At 49.0% G+C, this 25841-nt stretch overlaps 1 protein-coding gene across 3 annotated transcripts in view; it reads left to right on the forward strand.

Annotated features, from left to right (window-relative positions):
- Positions 1–25841, forward strand: part of SHROOM2 (shroom family member 2) — a 112793-nt gene that overhangs the window by 56398 nt on the left and 30554 nt on the right. For 2 of the 3 annotated variants that reach the window (XM_036913012.2, XM_036913011.2), the window contains exons 2-5: positions 3693–3844; positions 14305–14436; positions 17301–19608; positions 21730–21824. In XM_036913012.2, coding sequence (XP_036768907.2) covers positions 3693–3844; positions 14305–14436; positions 17301–19608; positions 21730–21824 — 2687 coding nt within the window. The remainder of the gene's footprint in view (positions 1–3692; positions 3845–14304; positions 14437–17300; positions 19609–21729; positions 21825–25841) is intronic. The other variant, XM_036913013.2, reaches the window with a different exon arrangement.

Raw genomic sequence — 25841 nt, forward strand, 5'->3', positions numbered from 1 at the left:
CGCTGTTAGGAACTGATTTGTTTTGCCTCATCTAACCTTTGCATTGAACATTAACCAGGCTCTTTAAAAAATAATTACTAAAAAGAAAACACCTTAGTGGCTGTCGCCAGTAGCGCCTGCGTTACACAGGTTGTAAGCCGTGTTATCCTTGTCAGTACTAGGCAATGAGGAGAAAGGTTCGAGTTCCAGCATCTGGGGTTTGTAGCTGGGGATGCACATGGCTAGGAAAGGCTTCTGCGGGCTTTGAAGCAGGCGGGATTCCTGACAGTCAGGAAGAGAGAAGACGGAAGTCTGAAGGAAAGATGTCCTCCAGGATGCCAGGGCTTGGAAAGGCCCCGGAATCCTTGGGCCTGTGGGGTTGTGGAAAGCCCAGGTGTGGGAACTTGACTCCTTATCCTCATCCTTAGTTTCACTGTCTTTGGACCCAGGCTTCTGCACGCTGCCAGGATACCCTTCTCCGACTCTGTGGGGGAACAGTAAGTGGACCTCCTGCCGCAGCAGATGCACGTGCATGCGCAGTACCTCAGCTGCAGCACAGCACATCATAGTGGCGCATCCCCGCATCCCCACTCCGCTTCCCAAGGTGCTGCCTGGAGCACGAAGCCCTCCTGCAGAGACAGGCCAGGGCGCCCTCTGCCCGGAGAACACTCCAGAGCAGTTACTGTTTGCTGTTCGCTTTGGTGCCTTTACACAAGCTGTTGTTTCCCTCCCAGTACCTGTCCCTCACGTGCCTCTCACGTGCTCTGTCATCTGTCTCCAAAGCTAGTACTCCATCAAGGCCATGTCACATGCCACGGGCTCTATGAACTTTTCTTGCGCATGCACACCCGAAGGAGGGCAAATGTGGTTCCAGCTCATCCAGCCCTTTCTGACTTATGTGCGCCTCCTACATTGCGACTCAAAGCTGGGTCCAATCTCTTGGAGGTGGTTAAAAATGTTTTAGAAATGTACAAGCTCAGGCCCCACCCTGGGCCTCCCGAACCAGACCCCACATTTTAACAAAACACTGGGAGCTTTGCCCACACACTCCAGTTTGAGAAGTGCAGTCTGTAAGCCCGGAGACTCGTTCAAGGAGCTGTGTCTTTTAAGATGCACCCTCCCCTCCCGGTATCTGCATGGTTTTTTGAGCATAGTATTTGCTCAGTAGATATTTACTGGAAGAGTAAATATAAACTCTCAACTCCTGCCTGTGGCAGCTTTTTTACACTTGCACCGCTAACGGGAATTGTGGCCGTCTGGGCAGTGCCCCTTGCTGTATTCTAGGTCTGCATAGTGACATAGTGCTTTGGTGAGGTGGGAGGAGATGTGGGTCCTCGGTGGGAGGCAGATGCTGCTGCCTCTGGTGGCCCCAGCGGGAGCACTGGTGAGCCTGCCTTGGGGCTTTCCTCAGGCCACCAGGCTGGCCCGCCCATCCTCCCTCCTCAGCAGCTCTGTGTACTTTGCCGGGGGCTTGGCGTCTGTGGTGCTCACAGCTCTCCATCTCCTGTGCTTTTAGCCAGGCCCTCCTCCCCCAGACCTCTGGTGTTGGGGACCCAGGGTTCTGTCCTCGTGGCCGTCTGCTGTCTCCAGCCTCCTTCAGTCCCCACCCCCACTGCAGTCTTTACCCTGTGCTGGGGGGTCGCTCCACATGGAGGCCCCCTTTGCCCACGGACCTTCCCCCTGGGCAGCACACAGGGCATGTGGGAACCGAAGTGCATGGCCACGTGTGACAGACATCTGGGCCTCCATGGCTGAGTGTGGGGTCTGGGGCGGGTGGGAATTTGGTTACAATCTGTCTGTTTGTATATTGGGATAAAATTGGCTGGACATTTGAAAGTAGTTGTTAACTAAATTGCTTCATTTTTTTGTTAGGAGTGGTCACTTAATTTTGTTTATGGTGTTGACCTGCACTGAGTAATTGCTTTATTAACCTAAGAGTTTAGATCTCGGTGGAGACTTCAGGAAAATATGATGTGGTTCCGGAACTGAGGCATCGTAAGTAGCTTAAGACTCAGCTCTTTAACTATGAGAGGACAAATCTGACTGCTTCAGTGGCTTGTGAGGACTTCGGAGGTAGTTCTTAGGTTGGCCGTGGTGTGCAGTCGAGCCGCAGTAAGCTTTCAAACTGTACAGTCATCGGCTCAGAACTGCTCAGTGTTTTCACTAGCTTTCCTAGTGGTGTGTGAAGATAATTGCTTTTTGGTGTAAGAAAGGGTTGGCAAACTTTTTTTGTAATAAGCCAAGTGGTAAATATTTTTGGCTTTCTGGGCCAAAGTACTGCCTGCATTCTCTCCTGTAACCCTGTGTAAACAGTGGGTGTGGTTATATTCCAGTAAAATTTTATTTACAAAAGAAAAGCAGCTGGCTGGATTCGGCTCCCGGGCTGTGACTTACCGTGCACTAGTAAAGACAGTGGGGTGACTTCATTGATGCCAAGTTGAGTTATTACTGTATAGGGAGGAATAGGGTAAGGATTCAAAGACCAAGGTTTCTCAGCCTTTAAAGTTACTAAATGGGTAACATTCAAATTTTAAGGAGTCAGTACAAATTCACCTACAAATGTGTTTAGCATGGAGGACTGCATAGCTTCATGTACACAGCAAGGAACAGTAATCTAATTAGGGTTATGACCAGGAAATTGGACAACAAGTGCTAGCAAGGATGTGGAGAAGTTGGAACCCTCATACACAGATGGGGAAGAATGTAAAATGCTGCAGCTGCTTTAGAAAACAGTCTGGCGATTCTTCAAAATGTTCGCTGTAGTTACCATATGGCCGGGCAATTCCAGTCCTAGGTAGAGAGCCCAGACGCACGGAGATGCTTGCTCACACAACAGCATGCATACCAGTGTTCAGGGCAGCCTAACAGCCAACAAGCGAAATGCTAGCCAGAAAGTGAAAACATCTCATATATCCATCAGCTGGTGGATGGATTAATAAAACGTGATCCATCCATACAGCAGAATATTCAGCCATTAAAAGGAATAAAGTACCGACAGGCTACACACATAGATGAACCTTGAAAAGGTGCCAAGTGAAAGAAGGCAGGTGCAAAATACACCATGTTGTATGATTCTTTTTCATGTGATATGTATGAAATGTCCAGAATAGGCAACTCCACAGAGACAGAAAGTAGACTAGTGGTTGCCTGGGCCTGGGAGGATCAGGAAGTGACTGCTCATGGGGGTGAAGTTTCTTCTGGAGTTCAGGAAAGGCTCCAGAATTGATGGTGGTGATGGTTACACCAGTCTGTGAATATACTGAAAAGCCATTCACCTGTATATCTATGTGAGTAATTGTGTGCTATTTGAATTATCTCAACAAAGCCATTAAAAAACTCTAGGTACAGATTTTTTTGGAGAAATAGTAAATAATAAAAATGATCCATCATTGTTTGGATAAAGGAGAGCTAGAAAACGAATTTGGATCGTTGGATCCACTGGTTTTGGTTGTGTGTGTTCCTGACCTCCCCATGCCCTTCCCCATACTTAGTGAATGATACCCACATCCTTGTGGAGGCAGATGGTGGTGAGGGATGCGTCCCTTGTCCCCCAAATGGGAACCGGGGCTGCCTTGGGGCTCAGATGTTGTCCTTTTATTCCTGGGTAATCCAGAAGCTGGTCCTAGGACACAGGCATGTTGTGTTCCTGGCCAAGTTCTGGGGGTCTGCTTTGCTCATTTGGGAGGCTCACGGGATGCACTTCTCTGTTGCAGATTGAAGAAGGAAGTAAAGCTGCTGCAGTGGACAAGTTGCTGGCTGGAGACGAGATCGTTGGCATCAATGACATTGGTCTCTCAGGGTTTAGACAGGAAGCCATTTGCCTGGTGAAGGGGTCTCATAAGACCCTGAAGCTGGTAGTGAAAAGGTAAGGTCCATGCCTCATTCCAAGTTTACAAACAGGTGAGCAGGGCAGCAAAACATGCCTGGTTGACCTGTGTCACTGCCACTGTCTGATTTGGATGTACATCGTGTGTGCACTGCATGAGCCTGTGAAGTTCTGCCTCTTGGCCGAGGGTGAAGTGTGTGTGTGCCACGTGTGCATGTGCACACACGTAGAATTAGCTCTTGGCCAAGCATGAATACAACGTCAAAAATTCACATTTCTTATTTTATTACTACTGATTTTTTTCATTAAGCGAATTTGAATACTCGTATCTTTTCTTTGGCAATAGGTGGATGATTCTCTTGGCAGAGAGAAAACCACTTATTTTGCAAATGAAGTGAGATGTTGTTGCCTGTTTACACCAGGTGGCAGGCCATGGCATTTGTGGCTTGATGCTGAGACAGAGCATGACATAGATTTAAGTCAGCCACTAGGTGTTTCTGGAGCTGTGCTGAGGACCTAGGGCAGTGGGCTGCCTGTTCCTGGAAATTAGATTGGATGGTTTGAAGAGGTTAGAGAACAAAGTTAGGGACGTGCTGGTTTTATACCCAGGAACCAGACCGGTGCCCCTGGGCCTCACAGAGGCATTTGTGACTTGCTGTTTTCATACAGACGTAATTCCCCATCTTGCATTTTGGACTTGGCTAATTCATGTAAAGTGTTTACGTGTTCTTTTTAGCAGAATTAGCACAGTCTTTCCAAGGCTGGCTGTAACTTAAACAAATTGACCCTAGCATTTACTTCACTTTTCTGATACACAAAGACAGCCTATACTTTGTAGAGATGAGGTTGCTAATGCAATGTGGCAAAGGATGAAAGCTTTCCCTTCCTCATTCAAGAATGTCCTCCTTGGATGCTGTTTTGATTTAAAAGAAAAAAAAGTATAGAGTCCTTTGGTAATATGTCTTCAAGACTGTACTAAATTTGAAGTCTTAGATTGGCAGTTCTGGAGTCCTTTGGAGAAGATGGGACAGGAGAGGCATTGTTGTGTTTATAATTACTCCTTTGTGGTCCCTTATTAACCCTTTTAAAGCAGGATGTGTGTCCTCATGGGATTCCATTAGTCTGAGTGGAGTGCTGATCGAAAGGATTTTGTACCCCAGTGGAAAGTTGGATAAAAGACATAAATAGGCAGGTATTAAAGTAAGCAGTAGAAATACGAACCCAGTATTATAAAAAGATGTTTAGGAATCTGCAAGTTTATTTCAGAGTGAGATACTAGGTTGTGACAAGTTGGCAGACTTCTAATAGAAATTCAGTGCTCACTGTTGGTGAGATTGTGGGGAAACGAATACGTACTTGGTATTATGCTGACTAGACTGCAAGTTAGACAACTTTTCTGCTGAGCACTGTGGCAAAATGTTTCAGAAGGCCTATCTTGAACCCAGAATTCATTTCTGGGATTCTAGGTGCTTGGCAAAGGGAAATGACAGGAATGAATTAGAGGGTATCCACATTGCGGCATGCTGCCGTTACAAGTGGTGTCTGCATTTACCGATGTGGAAAGGTGCCCTTCAAAGTTTGGTTGAGTGGAAGCCAAAAAGCGCAGTTGTAGAGCTATGCTCATCCTATTTTAAAACAAGTTTTAATTTTTAATTGTGCTAAAATAAACACGGCAGAAAATTTACCATCTCAGCCACTTTAAGTGTATGGTTCATTAGCATATTACTTTGATAACAATGAAAACATATCAGGCTTGTTGCATTTTTAGAGGAGAAGCCTTTGGGGATCAGTGTGCCTGTGTTCATAGGAATCAAGCAGGGATCTCGTCCTCAGGAGCTGTTCAGCTGCAATATCACATTCTGTTCTGGACAGTGTCCCAAAGGAGGTTTGTTGATTGCACTGTGATCAAGCAAAAAGAATGATCTTCTGGTTGCAGGAGTTGGAATGCTGGCCACAATTTATTCCAAGGCTAACTTTTTCATCTGTATTTATTTAGTTTTTAAAGAACTAGACATGGTAAAACATCCATGCTCAAAAGAGAATTTGGGGTAGAGAAGTAATCTTCCCCTCTCCCAGAGAAGAGCATTATCACTACTAATGTCTTGGGTTTCCGTTTAGAAATATACATGTAAATACAGGAACAGCTGTATATCTCTGTAGATTGTTCCATGTTGAGTACACAGAGGTCTGACTCATGATTTCTCTTAGTGACCCCATGGTGCTCCATGGTCTGGATACCCCACTGTTTAACAGATTCTCTGTGGTTGTAGGGGGTTCCTGTAACAGAGCGTGCTGCAGTACCCAGGTCTTTGTGCCCAAGTCGGCGTATCTGTCCGTATAGATCACTCAGATCAGTTCCTAGCTTGGGGGTTTCTGAGTCACGTTTGTGCATTGCAAACTTTGATGGGCACTTTCAAATTTCTCAGACCGTTTTGACTCCCCACATCAGCTCTAGCACAGGAAATTGTCGGGTTTTTTTTGTTTCTTTTGAATGTGGTAGGTGAAAAGTGATTTTAGTTCATGGGCATTTCTGTCATTTATGAGTTGTTGGACATCATTCCATAGGTTTAGCAGCTTATTTTGAACTAGACGGGTGTATTTAAGGATACAAAAGTAGGTCACCTCAATTATGTTTAAAGCAAAGCATGTTTTATGTCTCATGAGAGCAGGTCAGTAGAAGGAAGGAGGGAAAGCCGTGCAGGCCTGCTGGGTGACTGAGCTATCTGGGCATCGGAGACTCTCCGAAGAGGGGTTAGGCTTTAGCCCTGCAGGATTGGTGGGAGCCTCTGTGTAGAGCCCTGGTTTTGCCTTCATACCCAGTGTCTTTTACATAAGGGGTGCACAGAATGATCATGTGGTTTACATGGGGTTTAATCTTTTAAGTAATATGCATAACAAGCAGTTGGCTCACAGTTTTTTTTTTTGCAAACACTTTTCATAACAGACTTAGGTGTCTTAACATTTCTAAAAGTAATTTTGTATTTTTAATGCTCTATGTAGGTATTATTTTTGCCTATTAGAGGGAAGTCTAAAGTTTCCTTGCTCAGTTGGGAAATGGCGAGTGAAATTTTCCAAGCTGGCTAATTAGTTAATCTGTTGCTGTCACCCAGCACACGGCAGAGACTACTAGCTGTAAATCCTGACGATGCACATTTAGAATCACTGCAACTCCAAACTAACTTCTTATCATTTTCCTCATTGTAAAGGCACCAAGGAGTGCTTTGAAAGTGATTTCTCTTACATCAGTAATGCATATTCTTTATCTAAATTAAAATCTCTGCTTTTATCTCACCATTCTTTCTCCATCCCCAGGCAACTGCTAATCTGCCTGTCTCAGAGGTTAGCATTTTCTAGTGTTTTATGTACAGCTCCAAAAGTTGTCTACTCTTTAAAAAAAACTGGCTAATTTATAAAAAGGCACTGAACAATTCATAGAACAAGCCACAAACATATAAGTATGGCATTTTGCCCTACCTACAAGTATGGCCAAATGATAAATTAGCTTGCTCCATCCACTCTTGTTTAATCTGATTCGACTGCCTGCCTACCTCAAGTGCCGTAGGAAGGGGTAGCTTTTCTGGTAAAGATAAAGTAGGTTTATCTGAGGGCCAGAGAGGCCAGGGCAAGTTTGCTTGCTCTGGGAGGTTATGTGGAAGGGGGCAGACGCAGCACAGTGTGAAGAACCCGTGGTTTTATAAGCATAGTGGAAATCAGTCACACACAGACTCCCACCTGCTATGACAGCTGCTGTGCGTCGCCTATTCTGTAGGCTCGTCTTAATTTCAATGTGTGCAGAGAACAGGGCCTGAGCAGCCAGGATAGGATTGCAGTGGGGAGGTTTCACAAAGCAGTGGCATCTTCTTTCATGGGACATGGGTACCATATCTTGTCATCCTTTAGAAACCAGGCTGGGAGCGGCAGGTGTTTGCATGGCTGCTTGCTCTCCCCAGCCACATTTCTTCCCCAGACAGATGAGAACGGGCGCCTTTCTCCCACGGTGTCAGCTGGAAACAAAAGAACTGAAATGATAATCCCCCAGGTGCCCATATGTCCTTTGCAGTGCCCAGGTGGCATATGCCTCGCTGCCGGGGTGGGGCACGATAGTGGGCGGGGCACCTGCCCAGGTGTCAGCCCACCTGTTCAAGTCTTGCCTTGCCCTTCCCTCCCGGGCACTTGGTGGTTTCCCTCTTTGGCCAAGGACAGGAAAGTTCGGGGTGGGGTGGTAACCTTTCCTGCCTTGTCTGTCCCTCTGTGCGTTCACTTGTCATCTGCACTTTCTTTCTGGGTGTCAGGCCCAGGATCTCCCTGGGGACCTGGTGGGGGTGCTGGGATCCTCACAGAGGCCGCGGGCTGGTTTGCTGCCGAGGGTGAGCTCAGAGTCCCCTGCCTCCCCGTGCGTGGTGCAGGGGGCTGCCTCCCTATTGAGGGGGGTGTGAGGCTGTAACTGGGAAATGGGCACTAAACCCTCTGCGTGGAGGCTGCCCTCCATTTCCCTCACTTCAGAGGCAAATTGCCATAAAAGGTCCATATAATTTCAAATACCCTGAGGAAATTTCTTTTAAGTATCATTCCATACGTTATTCTGTTAAAGCTTGTAATAACTTTTGGTTTTCCAAATTTCTGAGCTAAGTTAGTTTTGTGTACAATTGAGGACCACCTGCCACCTTAATGTTACTCTTGAACCATCGGGGGTTGCAGGCAGTTTTGCCAGGGCCAGATGATCAATAAGTCAGTTCCTGTGATTTCCTGCCTCTTTGCTGATAGCCTTAAACCCTTTTGTGAGTCTAATTACGTCCACTAAGCTTGCATTCAGCAGATTAACACCCAAGGATGGAAGTTCTTTGCAGGACCTGACAGGGTTAGCAGGCTGTGTGATGGTGGTTACACATTTGAAGGGAGGAGGTTTCAGGTCTAGTGGCAGCACCTGTGTTTACTAGGAGCAAGTTTCCTGCAACATGCATTGGTTTCTGGATGTCATCAAGCTGCAGTGAATTCTGCACCAAGGTGGTTTTGCTGTGTGCTCCCCTCTGCTGCTGGCTCCTTGGAGCTGTCCCTGAGCAGGTGGCTCAGCAAGTGGCCCCAACGGTGATTAGCACAGATGTTCTGGAAACAGCTACAAGCAATGGTGCTGCAAGAGTACAGGGGTGGCTAGGACATTGACAGGTTGTGTTCCTTCTACCCTGTCCTCCCCTGCCTGGGGCAGAAACTGCGCACGGGCGTGTGTGTGTGTGTGTGTGTGTGTGTGTGTGTGTACGCATGCTCGCCTTAGGGTGCTGGTGGATGTTGGCAAAAACCTGTGCTATTGAAAGGTGGTCTCAGATCATTTGCTGAAGCTTTGGGGGGGAAAGTTGGTATTCTGAGCATTTTGGGGGATTAGAGCCATTTGCTACAATGCTCATTTTCTTGTTGAAGCAGTAGACCCAGAGGATTATGCTGGATATACTCTGATATGTTTGGGCTGTTTTCCGTTGCTGTTTTTATTAAAGTCAGGAGACACATGAAAACCATGTAGGTCAGAATTGTTTTATTTTGGGAAAAGATTGCTTCTGTTCAGATTTAGACTTAGTGTATGACTTCAGCAATTTCATCAAATGAATGTCTAATTATGTGAGACATTTCATATTCTAAGTCAAGTAGAGAGTGGTAAAAAGTTAAGGTTTTGTTTTCCATTGCAACACATGCAAGTAATAGTTACAAAACATGGTTTGAAAACATTGGTGGTGGTTCCTAATATACTAAGAGATGCAGAGAATGTTTCAGTTGTTTTTGCTTCTTTATTCTCATATATGACTCCCCATGCTGGCTGCTTAATCCTTAGAGCTGCTTATAATTAGTTACCTTAATGGTTGCACGTTGCAGCATCCTGAGTTCAGTATCTGCTGTTACTGTGCAGCCTTTTCTGTGAGGCACCTGGGGGACACCAGAGGTTGAAACAACTGGGCACCTGCCCTCCCTAGCAGGGAGACAAGGGGCACCCTGGCCTCGTGGAGAGGAGCCCTGTTGCTTTGATGTATCAGTTTCAGCTATTCAGGTCATTTGGGAATTTTTACCTTAATGTTCACGTATAAAGGCAGGAACTGCTGGACTCTGAGCCCGTAGGACCTCGAACTGTATCAGGTGTGATGTCCTCATCCACGGCATTGCTTTGTGTGACCATGGCTGGGGAGAAGATCTGGGAGCACTCCCAGAGCATGTGCTCTGACCTGTGTTGTCACACATTCATGTAACGTGGTTAGAAGGGCTGCAGCGAGTGGGGAAGATCACACCGTTAGGTCCTGCCCTGCTGCACCTGGCAGCCAAGTGGGCTAGTAGGCATGGGCCAGAAGAGCTCCAAGTGCGATCCGACACACGGGAAGAGGGATAGAAGCAGAGCTCAGCAGAGTCTGTCCTGAAGACAGGCGTTGAGCTGCCCTTTGAGGGTTGAGCCAGGTTTGAGACACAGATACAGACCTATGTCCGAGATACCCGGGCCTCCTGAAGAGAATGGCGGAGGGAATGCCCTAAGGGCTGTGCCTGGAGAGGCGCCAGAAGGTAGCTTGGGGCTAGTGCAGTGCTCAGACCTGGGGTTGCGTCTGGATGACCAGGAGGACTGGGGCAAGCACATGCAGCCCACCCAGGTCGTCCACACGTGATGGCAATGCTGCTGGCCCCCCAGCACACTCCAGAGAACCTGGGGGCGTGGGCTTCCTTCCTTCCTGGGAGCAGCTGAAGGTTCCGGAGTGAGGCCAAGAGCCGGCCAGAGCGGAGGTGCAGGGAGATTTCTGGGAGTTGGATCCAGACAGAAGGCTGCTCAGGAGAGTCTTGCTGCAGTTTGGCAGAGAGGGAGGGAGGCGGCAGGGTCAGAGCGAGGTCCCTTTGTGTCTGTCTGTAGGCTGGTGCTTTTATGTGTTTCCTTTTTTAAAGACTAAAGAGGGTGTTTGCAGCTGCTCCTCTCCTCCAGCCCAGGTGCCCCTCCTCCTCATGCTGGCCTGCGCTCCGCTGGGGGACTTGTCCCTGGGTCTCTGTACCCTCTCCTCTCCCTAAACGCTGGGGTCTCCCTGCAGGGGGCTTGTTCCGGTCACCCCGAGGACTCGTGGAGGAGCATTTGCAGTCTTGCCCAGCCCACCCTTTATCTAGAAGGCCTTTCCCACACATGATCTCTCTCCTAAGATGCTCCCAGGGCACCTCCGTCGGTTGATTTTTCTCAAGTCCTCCCCAGCCCCGGTGCGCTCGAAGGCCACGCACACGCCGTGCATGCCCCTCCACAGTCTCAGCCAGGGCCGCCCCGGAACCGAGGCCCCGTTCCTCCCCCGGACCTCCTTGGCCTCCCAGCAATCGGGTCTGGGGCTGTAGACCCACTGAGCTCATGGGGGCCAAATGCAGACCATGTTTATTTGTGAGGCAGCACCTATCTGCTTCATTTGAAATGGTTAGGAAAATAATTAATAACCCAGCACTCATGCGAGGTGTGTGTGTGTGTGTGTGTGTGTGTGTGTGTGTGTAGGGAAGGAGAGGATTCTGCTCTGAGTCTTTATGAGAATAATAAACATTTCATTGAAATGTATTCTAATAATTCCTGTTTAAAAATGGATTTTTGACATCTAGAGCTATTCTTAATTTTCAGTGATAGCCTAGAGTTTTTTAATATTCATGATCTAAACGCCATCCTTTCAAAAAAACAAAAAAACCTACCATATAAAATTATTTTTTAAAGTTGAAGTAGATGTAATTCTGATGTGTAATTTGTGGGAAATGTTTCAGGGGAATGATGTCATCTTGACTACCAGAAAGCCCAGTGTTCATCCTCGGTGCTGTGGCTCTTCAGTATTTACCTGAAAGGACTATTATACACTGATTAAAGATTATATTTTGGAAGAGTGGCAGTGGCATGGGACGATGCTCAAAAGCAGGTGGACTGTGCAAAGAAAGGCACGCACCACGTCTGCAGGGTGCTCTCAACTGTCTAAAAGCAGGTGGGCGGAAAGGCACAGAGATGGTAGGTAGCTGTGTTATCTTTACGTTAGGCTAGGGGTTATTTTCCTTGCTCTGGGCCTTTTAATCTGTAAATGTTCCACATTTTCTACAATGAGCATGTATTTTAAGATTTACCAACATCACTAGCCCTTTGAATGCAAAGGATTTCTCCTCTACACCTGAGTGACCGTGGTGGGGGCGTGGCTGGGGGCCAAGGCCGGTTGCTTTTCCGGAACCCCTGGAATTGTGGAGCTCTGCACAGCGGGAAGCTTTGGTCACCCCCACTTCCTTCTGCAATCCCGGCCCATGCTGCCTGCACCGAAGCACAACCTTGGGCGGTTGGGTTGCACTGTGCCGCGCTGGGAGTCCTGCTCCCAGAAGGGGCTTCCTTACTGCCTCCGGGCGGGCCTGCCGTGGCCACGGAGGGAGGCCCCCACACTCCTGTTCGGCATTTCCCACGCGGCTGTGTCCCTGCGGTGGCAGGACCGGCTAGAGCCAGCAGGTGTCCCCAGGTGAAGGCACTGCGCAGTGCGGTTGGCCGGGAGCCCCCATTCACTCCCCCGCCCAGGGCTGTCCTAAGTGCACGGAGGTGTTTCCCGGGCCCTGTGTGTGCTCCTCAGGGACCCCGCGTTTCCCGGGACTGGCCGTTTAAAGCCACCCGAGTACATACCCGGTGTAGGAAGAAACAGCACAGTCTTGTGGAGGCCAGAATCTTGAACCTGCTCTTGTTCCTTGAAGCGGAGCCAGAGGGTCGATGCCTGTGTGTGAGCGCTAGGTGGCGCCAGAACGCCTGTCCCCAGAGCTTTCCTGTCCTGCACCGTTTCAGGAGAGTGGTGGACAGGTGACCAGGGTCCTCGTTACCAACACAAATCCAATGCTGCAGGTTGTCGGAGGGCTGACAGACTGGCTGGCACCTTTCCCAATTCCTAAGTCGTTCATCATATAGTCTGAAATTCAGAGCACCTGATAAGAGCACATATATTTTAGGAAAATTTCACGGTCCTTGGTAGACATGATCCCATCAGTTCTAGGTTGTAGTACAACCCTCTTCACTGTGTTTCCATTGGTTTATTTATATTTTTTAGGAAAGCCCTCATTCGTATCATAACTGTTGATTATCTTTTTGAAATAGAGGCTTGCATCTGTACATTACCTTCTAAAAAAGAAGGAAAACATATATTTCACAGAGTGTGGCTGCTGCAGAAAGGTAGCCATACCCCAGTCCTTCTAGTTGCAGGGTGGAAAGGTCTGTTGCCACAAGGTTTAGGGCATTTCTTGTCCAAGTCTCCTTTTTTTCTTCTTTCCTTTGCCTTCAGTTCCAGTCAGTTTAGCTTATTTTCCTCATTAACTAAAAGGAAGATGCAAGAAGTTGTAGCACAGAAAAAGCCATCTGAAAATGAAATTCATGGGGCCAGGACCTTCCTTATGAGGATTTTGAGGAATTCTATGAGGTACAGTCTTGGTTTTACAATCAATTTACTTCTGTGGTATAACAAATTCATCTGTTTTATGCTTTAGTTCACAGGAAACTATTATAAAGTCAATACGTTCCACGTCTTGTCATCCATGAATTTTTCCTCAATTATCTGAGTCATCAGAAGGTTATATAATAAATACCTTTTGGTTTAATCCTCCTTAATATTCTTCATTGCATAGAATTCTTGTATTTTGCCTGCTTGGAAGAATGATGTCCTTGAAGTACCTGAAGAGACTCAGTTGAGTTTTTCTCCACTCTTGATTGGGCTATAATCTGTCCACAGCGATCAGCTCTGTCCCAAATTAAACAAGTAACAGGTAGGAGAACCGAGTGTGGGTGGGTCTCCTCACACGGCAGCATTCTCGTGGAGGCACTGGTACATTTACCCAGCAGTTGGAGGGATTTCCAACTGGACATACCTTATTACACCTGGGCAGGTGTAGCCAAAACATTGATATGCCACCCATTGGGTGGCGGGGGCTGCGGGGGAAGAGCCCAGGAAGGCTCCTACCACGTTCCAAAGGCCTGGCACCAACAGCCTGAGGTCTGGGGCCTAGGCCATCGTGACGTCACAGACACTCCAAGAGACTCAGAGGCACACATCAGCTAGTCCTAGTCAACTACAAGATCGCTTCACTTACTTAGGTGAGTAGTCAACAGAAGCAGTGTAAATGCTGTGTGAGCCAGCTGAGCTGGGGACCGTGAGCTTCTCTCCAGGGCAGCCTCGCCTCAGGATGCTCAGGGCCCTGTGCAAAGCTGTGCTGAAACAGGTAAGGTAGAAGACGTCTGTGGTCTCATTGTAGGGGAGCGAGGTATATTTACCTATTTAGAATAAATTTTGAGGACTTGGAGCTACTTTGTGTTTTGGGAGCCTGTGATTCTCACTGTGCATCGAGGTAGGTTCTGCATTAATAAAAATCTAAGAAGAGTGTTCGTGCGCAGGTTCGGCGGAAGGCCCTGGAGGCAAAGCTGTGAATCACGCGCCAGGAGTGTGGTGTATTTTTGCGCCTCCCTAGGCACGAACCTGGCCTTTCTGTGGCATCTCTGAGTCGTCTGTGTTCCTTTTCAGGAGGAATGAGCTGAGCTGGAGGCCTCACTCCTGGCACGCCACCAAATTCTCCGACAGCCACCTCGACACGTCGGCATCTCCGTTCCCCTCGGCCAGAGCCTGCCCCGCCTGGCGCAGCCGGCACCACGTGAGGTAGGTGCGCGTTTCCTGCCAGCCTGGAGAGTTGGAAGTTCTGCATATGCTCACAGCTTCCCAGCTCTGGCAGGAGAGGACCTTCCTTGACTTCAGAGTGACTTGATTTTTCTGATGAGGAAAGGCCACTGGCAGGACTTTGTAATTTCTCATTTGGCAGGCAGATGTACAAGTCTCGAAAACAAAATCACCAGGAGCAAGGATGAACAAGAGTGCTTTTCTCACTTACGCTGTTAAGTTGCTAGATCAGGAGCCTGGGGACCTACCTGATCTGGCTGAACCCTTTGGACCAGCCTAGTTGGTGGTTCTGAGTGGAGTGGGACAGCTGTCCATGCTATGCCACCACCCTTTTGAGACTTTTACATGTAGATTGGAAAGCAGAAGGCACGTATGGGTTGGGCAGGTGTATTTATCGAAAGCTCCCCAGGCAATTCTGTTAAGCTTCATACCAGACCTGCAAGCCCCAGGTCTGTGCTGTGTATGTAGAGGAGAAACTAGGGGCTTCACAGCCACATGCCAGAGCAGCGACTAGCCTTCAGGGCCTGGAAGTGGTGTCTCACTGAGCATAAGACTGAAATGGTGGAGGGGGAGTTCTGGGCAACCTTCCTACCCAGACCTGGCATTTCTGGGCCAGGAGGGTCAATGTCAGCTGGGCGTGTGTCAGCACCACAGGGGTGTTGGCTTGTGGAAACTTCTAGTAGGCCCAAGGTGCTGACTGGACACCTCAGGATAGTAGCCAGTGTCCTCACTAGTCCCCTGTTAGAAGGATGACAGTAACAACAAATAGTGTGGCTTTGGGGGGTATGTTCATGTGCTTGTATGTGTATTGGTGTACACTGTGTGTGAATATGTATGCATATGTGTATACATGTCTGTGTATCTTTGCTCATAGGTGTATCAGCATGCATGTATGCATGTAGGAGTGCCTGCGTATTTATGTACATAACTGTGTATCTGCTTGTGTGTATCGGTATACATTATGTGTGTGTGAGCATGCATGCGTATTGGTGTGTATGTGTGTCTGTTCATATGAGTCTATCAGTGTATGTGTGCGCATGTATGAGTGCATGCATATCTGTGTATATGCATGTGTGTATTTGCTCATGGGTATTGTGTGCATGATAAATGTGCATGTCTGAGTATGTGCATCTTCCTGTGCTCGTGTGTGTGTGTATTGGTGTACATTATTTGTGTATGAATGTGCATGGGTATCTGCGCACATGTGAGAATGCATTCATATCTAAGTGTGTGTGCATGTGTATCTGTGCATGCATGTGTGATCATGCACACATATCTAAGTGTGTTTCTGCCTCTGTGTGTTTGGAGTGAACATAACTACCTCAGTCAGTTTGTGGCTGTTAGTAAATACTGGCCTGTAAAATTGTACTTACGTTAAGGAAATCCATCTCAAATACAACATTACCTATTTGAAGTGATAGGAGATGATGGTATTGGGAGCCTAGGGTATTTTTGAAAAAACCACAGTCTCAGTTGAGTGGTAAAGCTGAAGTGAAATGTGGGCCTTTTATTTCATTATTGAAGTGACTTCATGTAACAGGATCACCAGAAGCCTATTTGGAGGTTTCTTGATTAAAGAGACACATATGCTGCCCACATCTGTGTTAGTGTTATTTATAGCAGGGCTCAGCGGCTCATGGATGAGTGGTGGGGTGGGTGGGAACATGGGGAAGAACATGCTCCATTTCTGAGCAGGGTGCCCAGTCTGTCCAAACAGGAAAGGGTGTACAACTCAAACGGTCACCTGCCTGGATGAATAGTTTTACCATGGAGAGCTGACAGCCTCACATATACACTACCACTATCTTAGAATAATTAAGTCCTTAATTAATCACTTATCACCTGGCTTATTATAATAAGTCTGATTATTTTTTTTGCTCCTTTGAGACCTCATCCTACTTATGAAGCTGTGTTTGTGGCCTTCAGGTACAGCTCCACTGAGCAGTCAGGTTTTGTCGGTCCCCTGAGCCCACTGGGTCTTGCCGATGAAGCCTGTCACTTAAGTTCGCTGTCGGATATTCCATTGACTGAGAAGGAGCTCTTAGTACTTCAGTATTTGGGTTTCGGAAAGTAAATATTATCCCTGAACTTTCCCTTTTAAGTTATAAATCTCATTTGGTTGCTTCTTTCGTGTTAATCCGTAAGAAGAATCATTTCATATAGTAAACCAGGGGTCCACGAACATGTTCTGCAAAGGGGCAGCTAGTAAAAATACTTCATTCAGGCTCTGCCAGCCAGTGTCTGCAGCAGCTACTCAACTCTGCTCTGGTAGCTGGAAAGCAGCCGAAAATTGCAAACACATGGCTGTGAATGTTCTGATCAACCTTTGTTGATGAACACTGAAATTCGAATTTCATAACATTTTCGCACGTCATGAAATATTACTCTTTTGATCCCACTGCTTCCCCACCCCAACCATTTAAAAACCTAAAAACCATTGTCAGCTCAAGGGCTGTGGTTTGCCAGCTGCCGTATGTACCTAGTGATGGGCGATGCATGTGTGTGCACATGGGCATTTTGCCTGCTGGTGACTGCTGTGGGCTGTGGCCAGCCTGCAGGTGTTCAGGTGAGAAGTGTGTACCCAGCATTTTAAGGTAACTGGGAAAAGGCCTGAGGTGGGCAGGATGCAGTCTGCCCTCAGAAAGTCACTCTTTAAAATGCTGACATCTACATGTGATGAGGTCACACTTGAGGTCCAGTGATCGTATTCTGGGAAGATTTTTCGCCACCCGGCACCTTGCCATTTCCTCGGAGGGCCAGCTCTATTCACGGTGCTGTTGTCTGCTTTTCCCTTTGTGACTTGATTGTAACGCAAACCGTGCCCTGTCGTTCTTCTCATCCCTTAGTTGTTCTTCCCATGACCTGTCGGGCGCATGGGAGCAGACGAATCTGCAGCGCACATCTGACCATTTCAGCTCCCTGGGGAGCATGGACAGCCTGGACCACGCCCCCCAGCCCCACCCCTCTGGACGCCTTTCAGCCGCCAAGTCCAGCAGCAGCATCGACCACCTGGGCGGCCACAACAAGCGGGACTCGGCTTACGGCTCGTTTTCCACCAGCTCCGGCACGCCGGACCTCACCCTGCCCAAGGCCGATGGCTCCTCTGCAGAGAACATCCTCTACAAAGTAGGCTTTTGGGAGGCCTCCAAGGCAGGCAGTGCCCAGCAGGGCCCGGCCCCCAGTGACCCTCAGGGCCTGGAGGAGAGGCTGGGGTATTTCCCAGCCAGGGTAGAAGTCCCAGGGCCGGAGGGCAGCCCTGAGCCCAAGCTGGCCACTTCTGGGAGGTCCAGTTTTGGGCCTGTCTGGTATGTTCCAGATAAGAAGAAAGCCCCTTCTTCCCCTCCCCCGCCTGCGCCCCCTCTCCGCAGCGATAGCTTCGCAGCCACCAAAAGCCACGAGAAGACCCAGGGCTCTCCATCCTCAGAAGTGGCCAACGTGCAGCACTTTCCAGGCTTGACCCAGGCCCAGCCCCGGGGTGCCTGCAGGCTGCAGCCCACTGGGCAGCAGTGGAGACCTGCACACCCCAACAACGGGAGGAGAGTGGCTGTACCCGGACTGGGCAGCCTCCCAGTGGTCCCTGGCCAGCTCCAGGCCTCTCTGTCCAACACGGATGTGCGTGGTCCACCATTGTCTCCTGGGTCCCAGCACGCACGCCAGCACAGTGATGAAAGCCCCTTCTCTCATGAGGGTGCTGGGCCTGCCCTGTCACTGAGGGAGCAGCCACGTGTCGTCCTTGCTGGGGGCCGTCAGGAGCTTCCCATTGACTGCTTGCAGGGTGACGGCCCCACTCTGGTCCAGTGGCCCAGCGCTGCCGACCAGGAAGGGGACAGCAGTGGGCATAGCCCCTACTATTGGGTGACCTCAAGACAGTGCCTTCAGGGAGCCACACAGGCCACACAGCTCCATGAGGAACACTGGCCTCATGACGTGTCCCTGGGCACCCACGATGGCAACAGGGCTGACCCAGGGAATGGAGGTGCAGAGGGCCGCTTTATGGGCATCGAAGAGCCCCAAAAAGCCAGCCCTGGGAACAAGACAATCTCAGACGGCTTCACGTGGGCTGATGGAGGCGGCAGCAGGATCTCTCCTCGCAACACACCCCTGTTGCACTCGCTGGCCCAAGGAGGGTCGGGCCGGCCTGAGAACAGCCCTAATGGTGGCCCAGAGAGGCCGCCGCTCACTGGCCCGGTGGGCAAGCCCATGCGGAGAAGCGACCGTTTCGCCACCACCCTGAGGAATGAGATCCAGATGCGGCGGGCCCAGCTGCAGAAAAGCAAGAGCACGGTGACGCTGGCTGGAACCAGCGACATGGGGGAGGACGCTGGCTGCTGGGCGGCGGACCTGGGAGGCACCACAGGTGCCACCCTAGATGGTTTCCCGGGTACCTACAGAGACCACCTGAAGGAGGCCCAAGCCCGGGTCCTGCGGGCCACGTCATTTAAGCGCCGTGACTTGGGACCCAGCCCAGCGGACCATGGCGTGGGGTCCCCAGAACACAGGGCCGGGGACCACAGCACAGATCTGGACATTGTCCCCCACTTTCGGGAGACAGGCCTGGCCAAGCCAGCGGCGTGTGGAGGTGGTGTCTCGCACATGCCCCGCATCGGAGGCCGCAGGCGGTTCACAGCAGAGCAGAAACTGAAGTCGTACTCTGAGCCAGAGAAAATGAACGAGGTGGGGCTCTCAGGGGAGTACTGCCCCCACCAGCACCCCAGTCCTCCTGGGGAGACTGTGGGCACATTTGCCGACAGGTGGAAGTTTTTTGAGGAGACAAGCAAATGCGTTCCCCCGAGGCCTGGGCCGAGGCAGGTGCCCCACGGGCTCCCCAGCAATAAGCTGGGGCAGATGGCAGGCCCTGGGTCCGGGGGCGCAGAGGCGGGGCTGCAGTGGAGGGCCCACACAGCCTCCTGTGGGGAGAATGCCCATGGGCAGGGCAGAGCCGGGAAATTGGGACCATCTCAGAGACTCGGCACATTTGCTGAGCACCAGGCCTCTTGGGGGGACCAGAGGAAAGCCCTGGAAGCCAGGGGGTCTGGGAGGTATCACTCGGCAGATGACATCCTGGATGTGGGTCTGGACCAACACAAGAGGCCGCCGTACCTTCACGAGAGGTCCCGGTCATCGCCATCCACAGACATCTTACCTTACAGACAGGTAAGCTCCAGGCCTCCGGCAGGGACAGCCACCCCCATCCGCCATCCTGACACAGGATGCCCCCAAAAGGTAATGGCCCAGTGTCATGTGACTCATCCAACTGTTTGAGCACTACACATACCAGCTCCTCAAGGTCAGCCTATGAGAAAGGGACCCAGGGGCACATGGCACTTTCACAGCAATTGTGAGCATCCTATTTTTAATTTTTTTTGTTAAGGTATCATTAATATACACTCTTATGAAGAATTCACAGGAAAACATTGTGGTTACTACATTCACCCATATTATCAAGTCCCCCGCCACACCCCAATGCTGTCACTGCCCATCAGCATAGTAAGATGCCACAGAGTCACTACCTGTCTTCTCTGTGCTACACTGTCTTCCCCCTGACACCCCCACACATTGTGTACTAATCATAATACCCCTCAATCCCCTTCTCCCTCCCTCCCCACCCGCCCTCCCCCACCCCTCTCCTTGAGTAACTGCTAGTCCCTTCTTGGAGCCTGTGAGTCTGCTGCTGTTTTGTTCCTTCAGTTTTGCTTTGTTATACTCCACAAATGAGGGAAATCATTTGACACTTGTCTTTCTCTGCCTGGCTTATTTCACTGAGCATAATACCCTCTAGCTCCATCCATGTTGTTGCAAATGGTAGGATTTGTTTCTTTCTTATGGCCAAATAGTATTCCATTGTGTATATGTACATGTCTTCTTTATCTATTCATCTACTGATGGACACTTAGGTTGCTTCCATATCTTGGCTATTGTAAATACTCCTGCGATAAACATAGGGGTGCATATGTCTTTTTGAATCTGAGAACTTGTATTCTTTGGGTAAATTCTAAGGAGTGGGATTCCCGGGTCAAATGGTATTTCTATTTTTAGTTTTTGAGGAACCTCCAAATTGCTTTCCACAATGGTTGAACTAGCTTACATTCCCACCAGCAGTGTAGGAGGGTTCCCCTTTCTCCGCATCCTCGTCAGCATTTGTTGTTCCTAGTCTTTTTGATACTGGCCATCCTAACTGGTGTGAGGTGATATCTCATTGGTGGGCACCCTATTTTTATCCACATCTTGAGTTCTCAGTCTTGTCATCTCTTGGTTCCACTTTCTTTCCCCCTGATTAGCTTTCCCCTACCTTCATACCAAGCAAAGAATTTGGGGGAAACTCTAGAAAATGATAAGTTTTCCTCTGAAATGAAAAAGGGTGCTTTATATAAAGGCTTAAGACAAAATATATGGTAGCCACTCCTTGAATATTGATGTTACTTAATACTTAAAGTAGTAGTTATTGTTTCTAGTATTCTTTTTCTTGCAAATATTTGTAAACATTGCTCTGGGGCAGTAATTAGAAAAGCAATGCATTGAACCATTACTCTTTTACAGTAAGAGTTTTGATAAAACTTGTGGTAAACAGCTTACTTCCAGTCTTCTAGAACACTACATGGCTGGCGTTCTGCATGTTTTAAAGTCCACAGCCTGGCTCTCTCTCCCTGTCTCTGCCTTTTCTGCTTCTTAAACTTGTATGTATATATTTCAAAGAAAAAAAATAGTCCTTGCAGCAACAAATGCAGCTTTTAAAAAGAAGCAGTAGGATTTAATACACCGCATTCGATACGTGCATGTGAAGACAACTGCCTGCTTCTTTGTGGTGTCCTGGGCTGAAAGGCCAGTAGACACGCAAGGGGTTGTCTCTGCTGGGCAGGCCTGTGGACTGTGGACTGTGTGGCATGGCCACTAAGAACTCCATGTTGGCTCAGTCAGGAGAGAGGAAAATCCCAGACTGGCAAATCCTGGAACTTGAGGCTTTGCCCCAGTGAGCTGTAAGCAGCTGTATTTGATTTGACCATTTTGGTCAGTATGTCCCACGGTCTTCAGACTCACGTAGGAGTTCTTCCCGCCCAGAACTGAAATGGGCTGAGGGTCTCCTTCAGTCATTTTGATGAAACCCTTTGGATGGCAGAGCTCACCTGCCTTGCGGCCGAGTGTCAGTACAGGACAGCCAGCTGCGTCACTGGCTCTGTGGTCCAGGCCTACAGGGCAAGCCCACAATGACGGGGTTTGTAATAACATATTTCTTGGAGGCAGCTTGATCACTTGGTGTCTCACTGCTGCCCTTGGCAGGAAGCCTCGGCCGAACTGCGATGGCAGGCAGAGGGCCCTGGTGAGCACCGAGAACATTCTGCATTCCGGGCTGAGGAGGGACGTCGCACTCCGAGGTAGGTGGATTCGGATTTGGGGTGGCTGAGCAGGCGTCTTGGGGATGGGCTTCTGTCTGGTGGGTGAATGCTTGGTTAGCATGGTCAACTATCCAGTTATGCCAAACCCAGCGTGGTTCCTAAACCAGATGCGATTTCCCACATCCCTGGTGTGGGCTCCGGAGCACGTTTTGAGCTGCACACCACTGCCGGGAGAAGCCACCCAAGGATGGTGACACCTTCCGATGCCATCGTGGTGGTTTTTGTGCTTAAAATGGCTGCTGTGTTTCCTGTACAGTAAGGTTCTTTATGTTGGCAGAACGAGAAATCCCATGTAGCGTGCCTGAATGAAATGCTTTCTCCCGCACGCCCAGTTGAAGGGATGCTTTAACCCTCTAAGCAGCTAGGTTCCTGGGGCATGCTCTTGAAATCACAGCTGCCTTCAAGGATTGTCAGAGAGGAGTAGGGACTGTCCTTTCGGTATTGGGCCTAGTTAATGAGTTAGTATTGAGCTTTCAAATAGAAGTCCCCCACAGTGTGAAAGAATCGTGGATGGCAGTGGAGTATTACAGTGTCGTGTGCCGTGATTCTAAAGTGCAGCAGGGGTGGCTATTTCATTGCAGTGAGGATGGAATTTAGGTTAAATACATTGTGTTGTCTTGCACGTGGGGGTCGGGGTGTAGATCTCTTTAGGAGCTGTGGTATAACCTTATTTCCTAAGGGCTGATGGAGGGGAAAAAAATCTGACTACAGATATTGTTGTTGCCTTGAGAATCTCTAGTGACTGGTGCCATATTCAAATTAAACACTCACTTCAGATTTTAGGGTTCTGTTGCAAAAAAGTAACTGATTTAAATATCTGCGTTTGAGAGCCTTACATAATCAGTTTTATTTCGTTTGGCTTTAACCTGAGTGCTGTTAGCCTTTTCCAGGAGTATCAAATATTTATGTGGCTCTGAGGGAGGAAGACTGGTATTTTGTGTATGCCATGTAGAAGTCACAGCAGTTACTTAACAGCATAGCTGAGACCAAGAAGCCCTGGGTAAGAAAGCAGGGCTGATCAAAACATGCCTACAGAATTCAGCAGTGTCTGAGCAGCACAATTACAGCTTTATTACTATGGATTCTGAGGTCACGTGCGAGCGCCAGCTGTAATCTTTTTCTGGAGACCGCTTCCAGGCCCTGCTGCAGTGCAAGGCAGGCCAGGGCAGTCAGTGCAGCCCAACATGTGGTCTCCTGCTTTGCCTCTGCACGCATGCCAGGAGCGTTTACGTTAAACTGCAGTGTTCATGGTGGTGGCTGGAGTTAAGCTTGCCTGCTATGAAGGGAGTCCTAATACATGGCTATGATGTACATCCTGTATGTATGTCTTTTGTAAATGGCACGATCAATAGGGAAAGGGTCAAGAGAAGGGGGGTGGGCATATGCTTCATTTATCAAGGCTATGTCTTCTAGCAGAGAAGGTCTCGAAATTTTCTGCTTTTGAGTTACAAACCCAGCAATCTTTGAATTGTGTGCACTTTTTAAAGAGAGGCAAGACAGTGAAATTCTAGAATAGAATCCTGAAAAGCCATTTCAGCTCTTTTTCAGAGAATGCTTTCTGAGGTACTGCAAGACAGTAAGCTGGAGACATTAAATTTGAGAAAGAAATTAGAATTAAGGCAGAGGGCTTCCCTTTGCCTTATAGATTTTGTTTTTCATGAGTAAAGATTTGAAGATGTCTTCTCTATGAGTGAAAAGCAATGTAAATATGTCTGTGTAAAGAATATAAATTTCTACTCTGATAACTGGTGCATGGCAGGGGAAAATGTTGCATTGTGTTCTGTTGAGATAACAGAAGAGCAGTAAGATAAGAATTTTTTGTTGGTTTTTCATTCAAATCAAATTGGGAATACTTTTGTGAGGTTCAAGATACTGTAATACATGAAAACAAGTAGGACAGAGATTCTGCCCCCAAAGGACCTCACAGTGTAGAAGGGAAGGAGAGACACTCATACTTAGAATTGGGGTGATGGCTGACACAGGTAAGTCAAAAGTTACCTGGTGCTTCAGAACCATGCAGGAAAGAGGGTGAGGTGGCTTCTTGGGTCATGGGGAAGATGGATGGTGTTTGAGCTAACATAACCCGACCCTGGTACAAATCAGCAGTGTCTGCTTACCTCCAGCTTTTGCTGTTGTGAGCAGCCCCCTTTTACCTGCTCTGTCTTATCCTTCAGCTCCCAGAATTTTCAGGGGTCTTGCACCAGTTGTCCAAGCTCAGTCGTCATGAACAGGAGTCTGCTGCCTTGCAAACACTATCCCTCGTGGACGTTGGGTTCTGGGAAAGCTGGGTGTAACAGCTAGCTCAGGCTGCATAACAAACTAGCAGGGATAGGGTGGCATCAGTAGAAATGTATTTTCTCACACTTTGGAGGCCAGAAGCCCAAGATTGAGGTGTGAGCAGAGCTAATATCTCCTGAGGCCTCTCTGTGACTTCAGCATGTGGACTTTGGGGGATACAATTAGTCCATAACACTGGGAGAAATGACCATTTCTCCTTTATACCTTTTTAGTAACCATTCTGCTTGCTGGGTGGACACTCTCGTGGATACACTCCATCAGTGAGCTGATAAGGTCATACCTGATGTGGAAGCACTTAAGATACAGGGAGAAGGGAGCCCCATCTTGGCCTGCAGCTGGTGAAGAGGGAATTAGGAGAAACCTCTCTGGAGGTCTCCTTGGCATGTGGCTGAGCCTTCCAGCCGCACATGACTTCTGTCCGATATCTCCACCCTGAAAAAGCGTCCTCCAGAGCGTGGCCTGTGCACCATGCAGAAAGCATGTGGCTCCAGTGCGCGCCTGGCGGGTGCATCTAGGCCCTTGCCTGGTTCTCCCGCACTCCCCGCTGCCTGAGGGTGTCCCTGCACAGAAGGCCGACAGGAGCGCCTCTCTGAGGCCAGGGCGATGGAACTCCTGAGCTCGTTTTGTTCTTCCCGTGCCCTCCTGGCTGAGGCACTGCCCTGCGCCACAGCTCGTCCTTTCACTTGGCTGCTAGGCCAAAGCCCCCTTGCCCGCTGCCCCTCTCGAGCCCACCACCCCACTGCAGCACACCGTTAGCTGATGAGCTGTGCCTCCAGGCTGTCAAGGGTTGGTGGTGTCCCTGTCTCTGTCCAGGCTGTCCTCACCGGCCCGGACCACTGTGGCTGTCTCCTCACTGCCCCATGTGCCTCCATGGCCAGCCCCCGTGGTCCTTTCTTCCCTAGCTTCTGTGAGCTGGTCTTGGGAAGTCAGTGAGATTAGAGTTGTCCCCATCCTCCACATAGTCAATGGCTTCTCATTGCACTTGGAATAAATATGAACTCTTTACTATGCCCTGCAAGTTTCTATAGGCCCTCCCTTCTCCGAGGTGTCCTTTGTCCCTCTCCCTTCCCCTCCCTAAGCCAAGACCCATTGCTGCTTTTCTGTCCCTTGAACAAGCCAAACTCATTTCTCCCTCAGGGTCTTGATGCTTCTAACGCTGTCTCTGGGATGTCAGAAACCTTCTTAGGACATCTGCCTAGCAAACGGCAGCTGGATGGTCCTGCTGAGCTTGGGAAGGGGACTCTGTATGAGCATAGTGACTGACAGATGGGCGGACCGGTTGTCAGGTGGGTGAGTGGATAAGCAGATGGGTGTGTGGATGTGTGCATGGGCGGGTGGATGGAAGGAAGGATGGATGGGTAGATGGACGATGGGTACCAGACTAACATTCCTTGAGTCAGTCCTTGACTGTGATGAATGATGACTCCCTATTGGCACATTCTGTGTGCTGAAACATAAGATTTTAGTTTACACAGCATTAAGTTGAATGGGCTTTCCTTGTCTTGCTGTGATGGCCTTGCATTTAGAATCAAGACATAAATGTCTCAGTAACTTTGGCCACGTGGACTGGTTTTCCAGTGCTGGAGCTTAAACCTGGTAAAAGAGCTACGTTGCTGTCCCATGGTTGGTCACTGCTCCTCAAATTTGAGAGTCCTCATTGAGGATTGCGTTCCAGGAGGCTCCGGAGGCAGAGGCCAA

Source organism: Manis pentadactyla, chromosome X (genome assembly GCF_030020395.1).
Source record: "Manis pentadactyla isolate mManPen7 chromosome X, mManPen7.hap1, whole genome shotgun sequence".
Taxonomy (NCBI): domain Eukaryota; kingdom Metazoa; phylum Chordata; class Mammalia; order Pholidota; family Manidae; genus Manis; species Manis pentadactyla.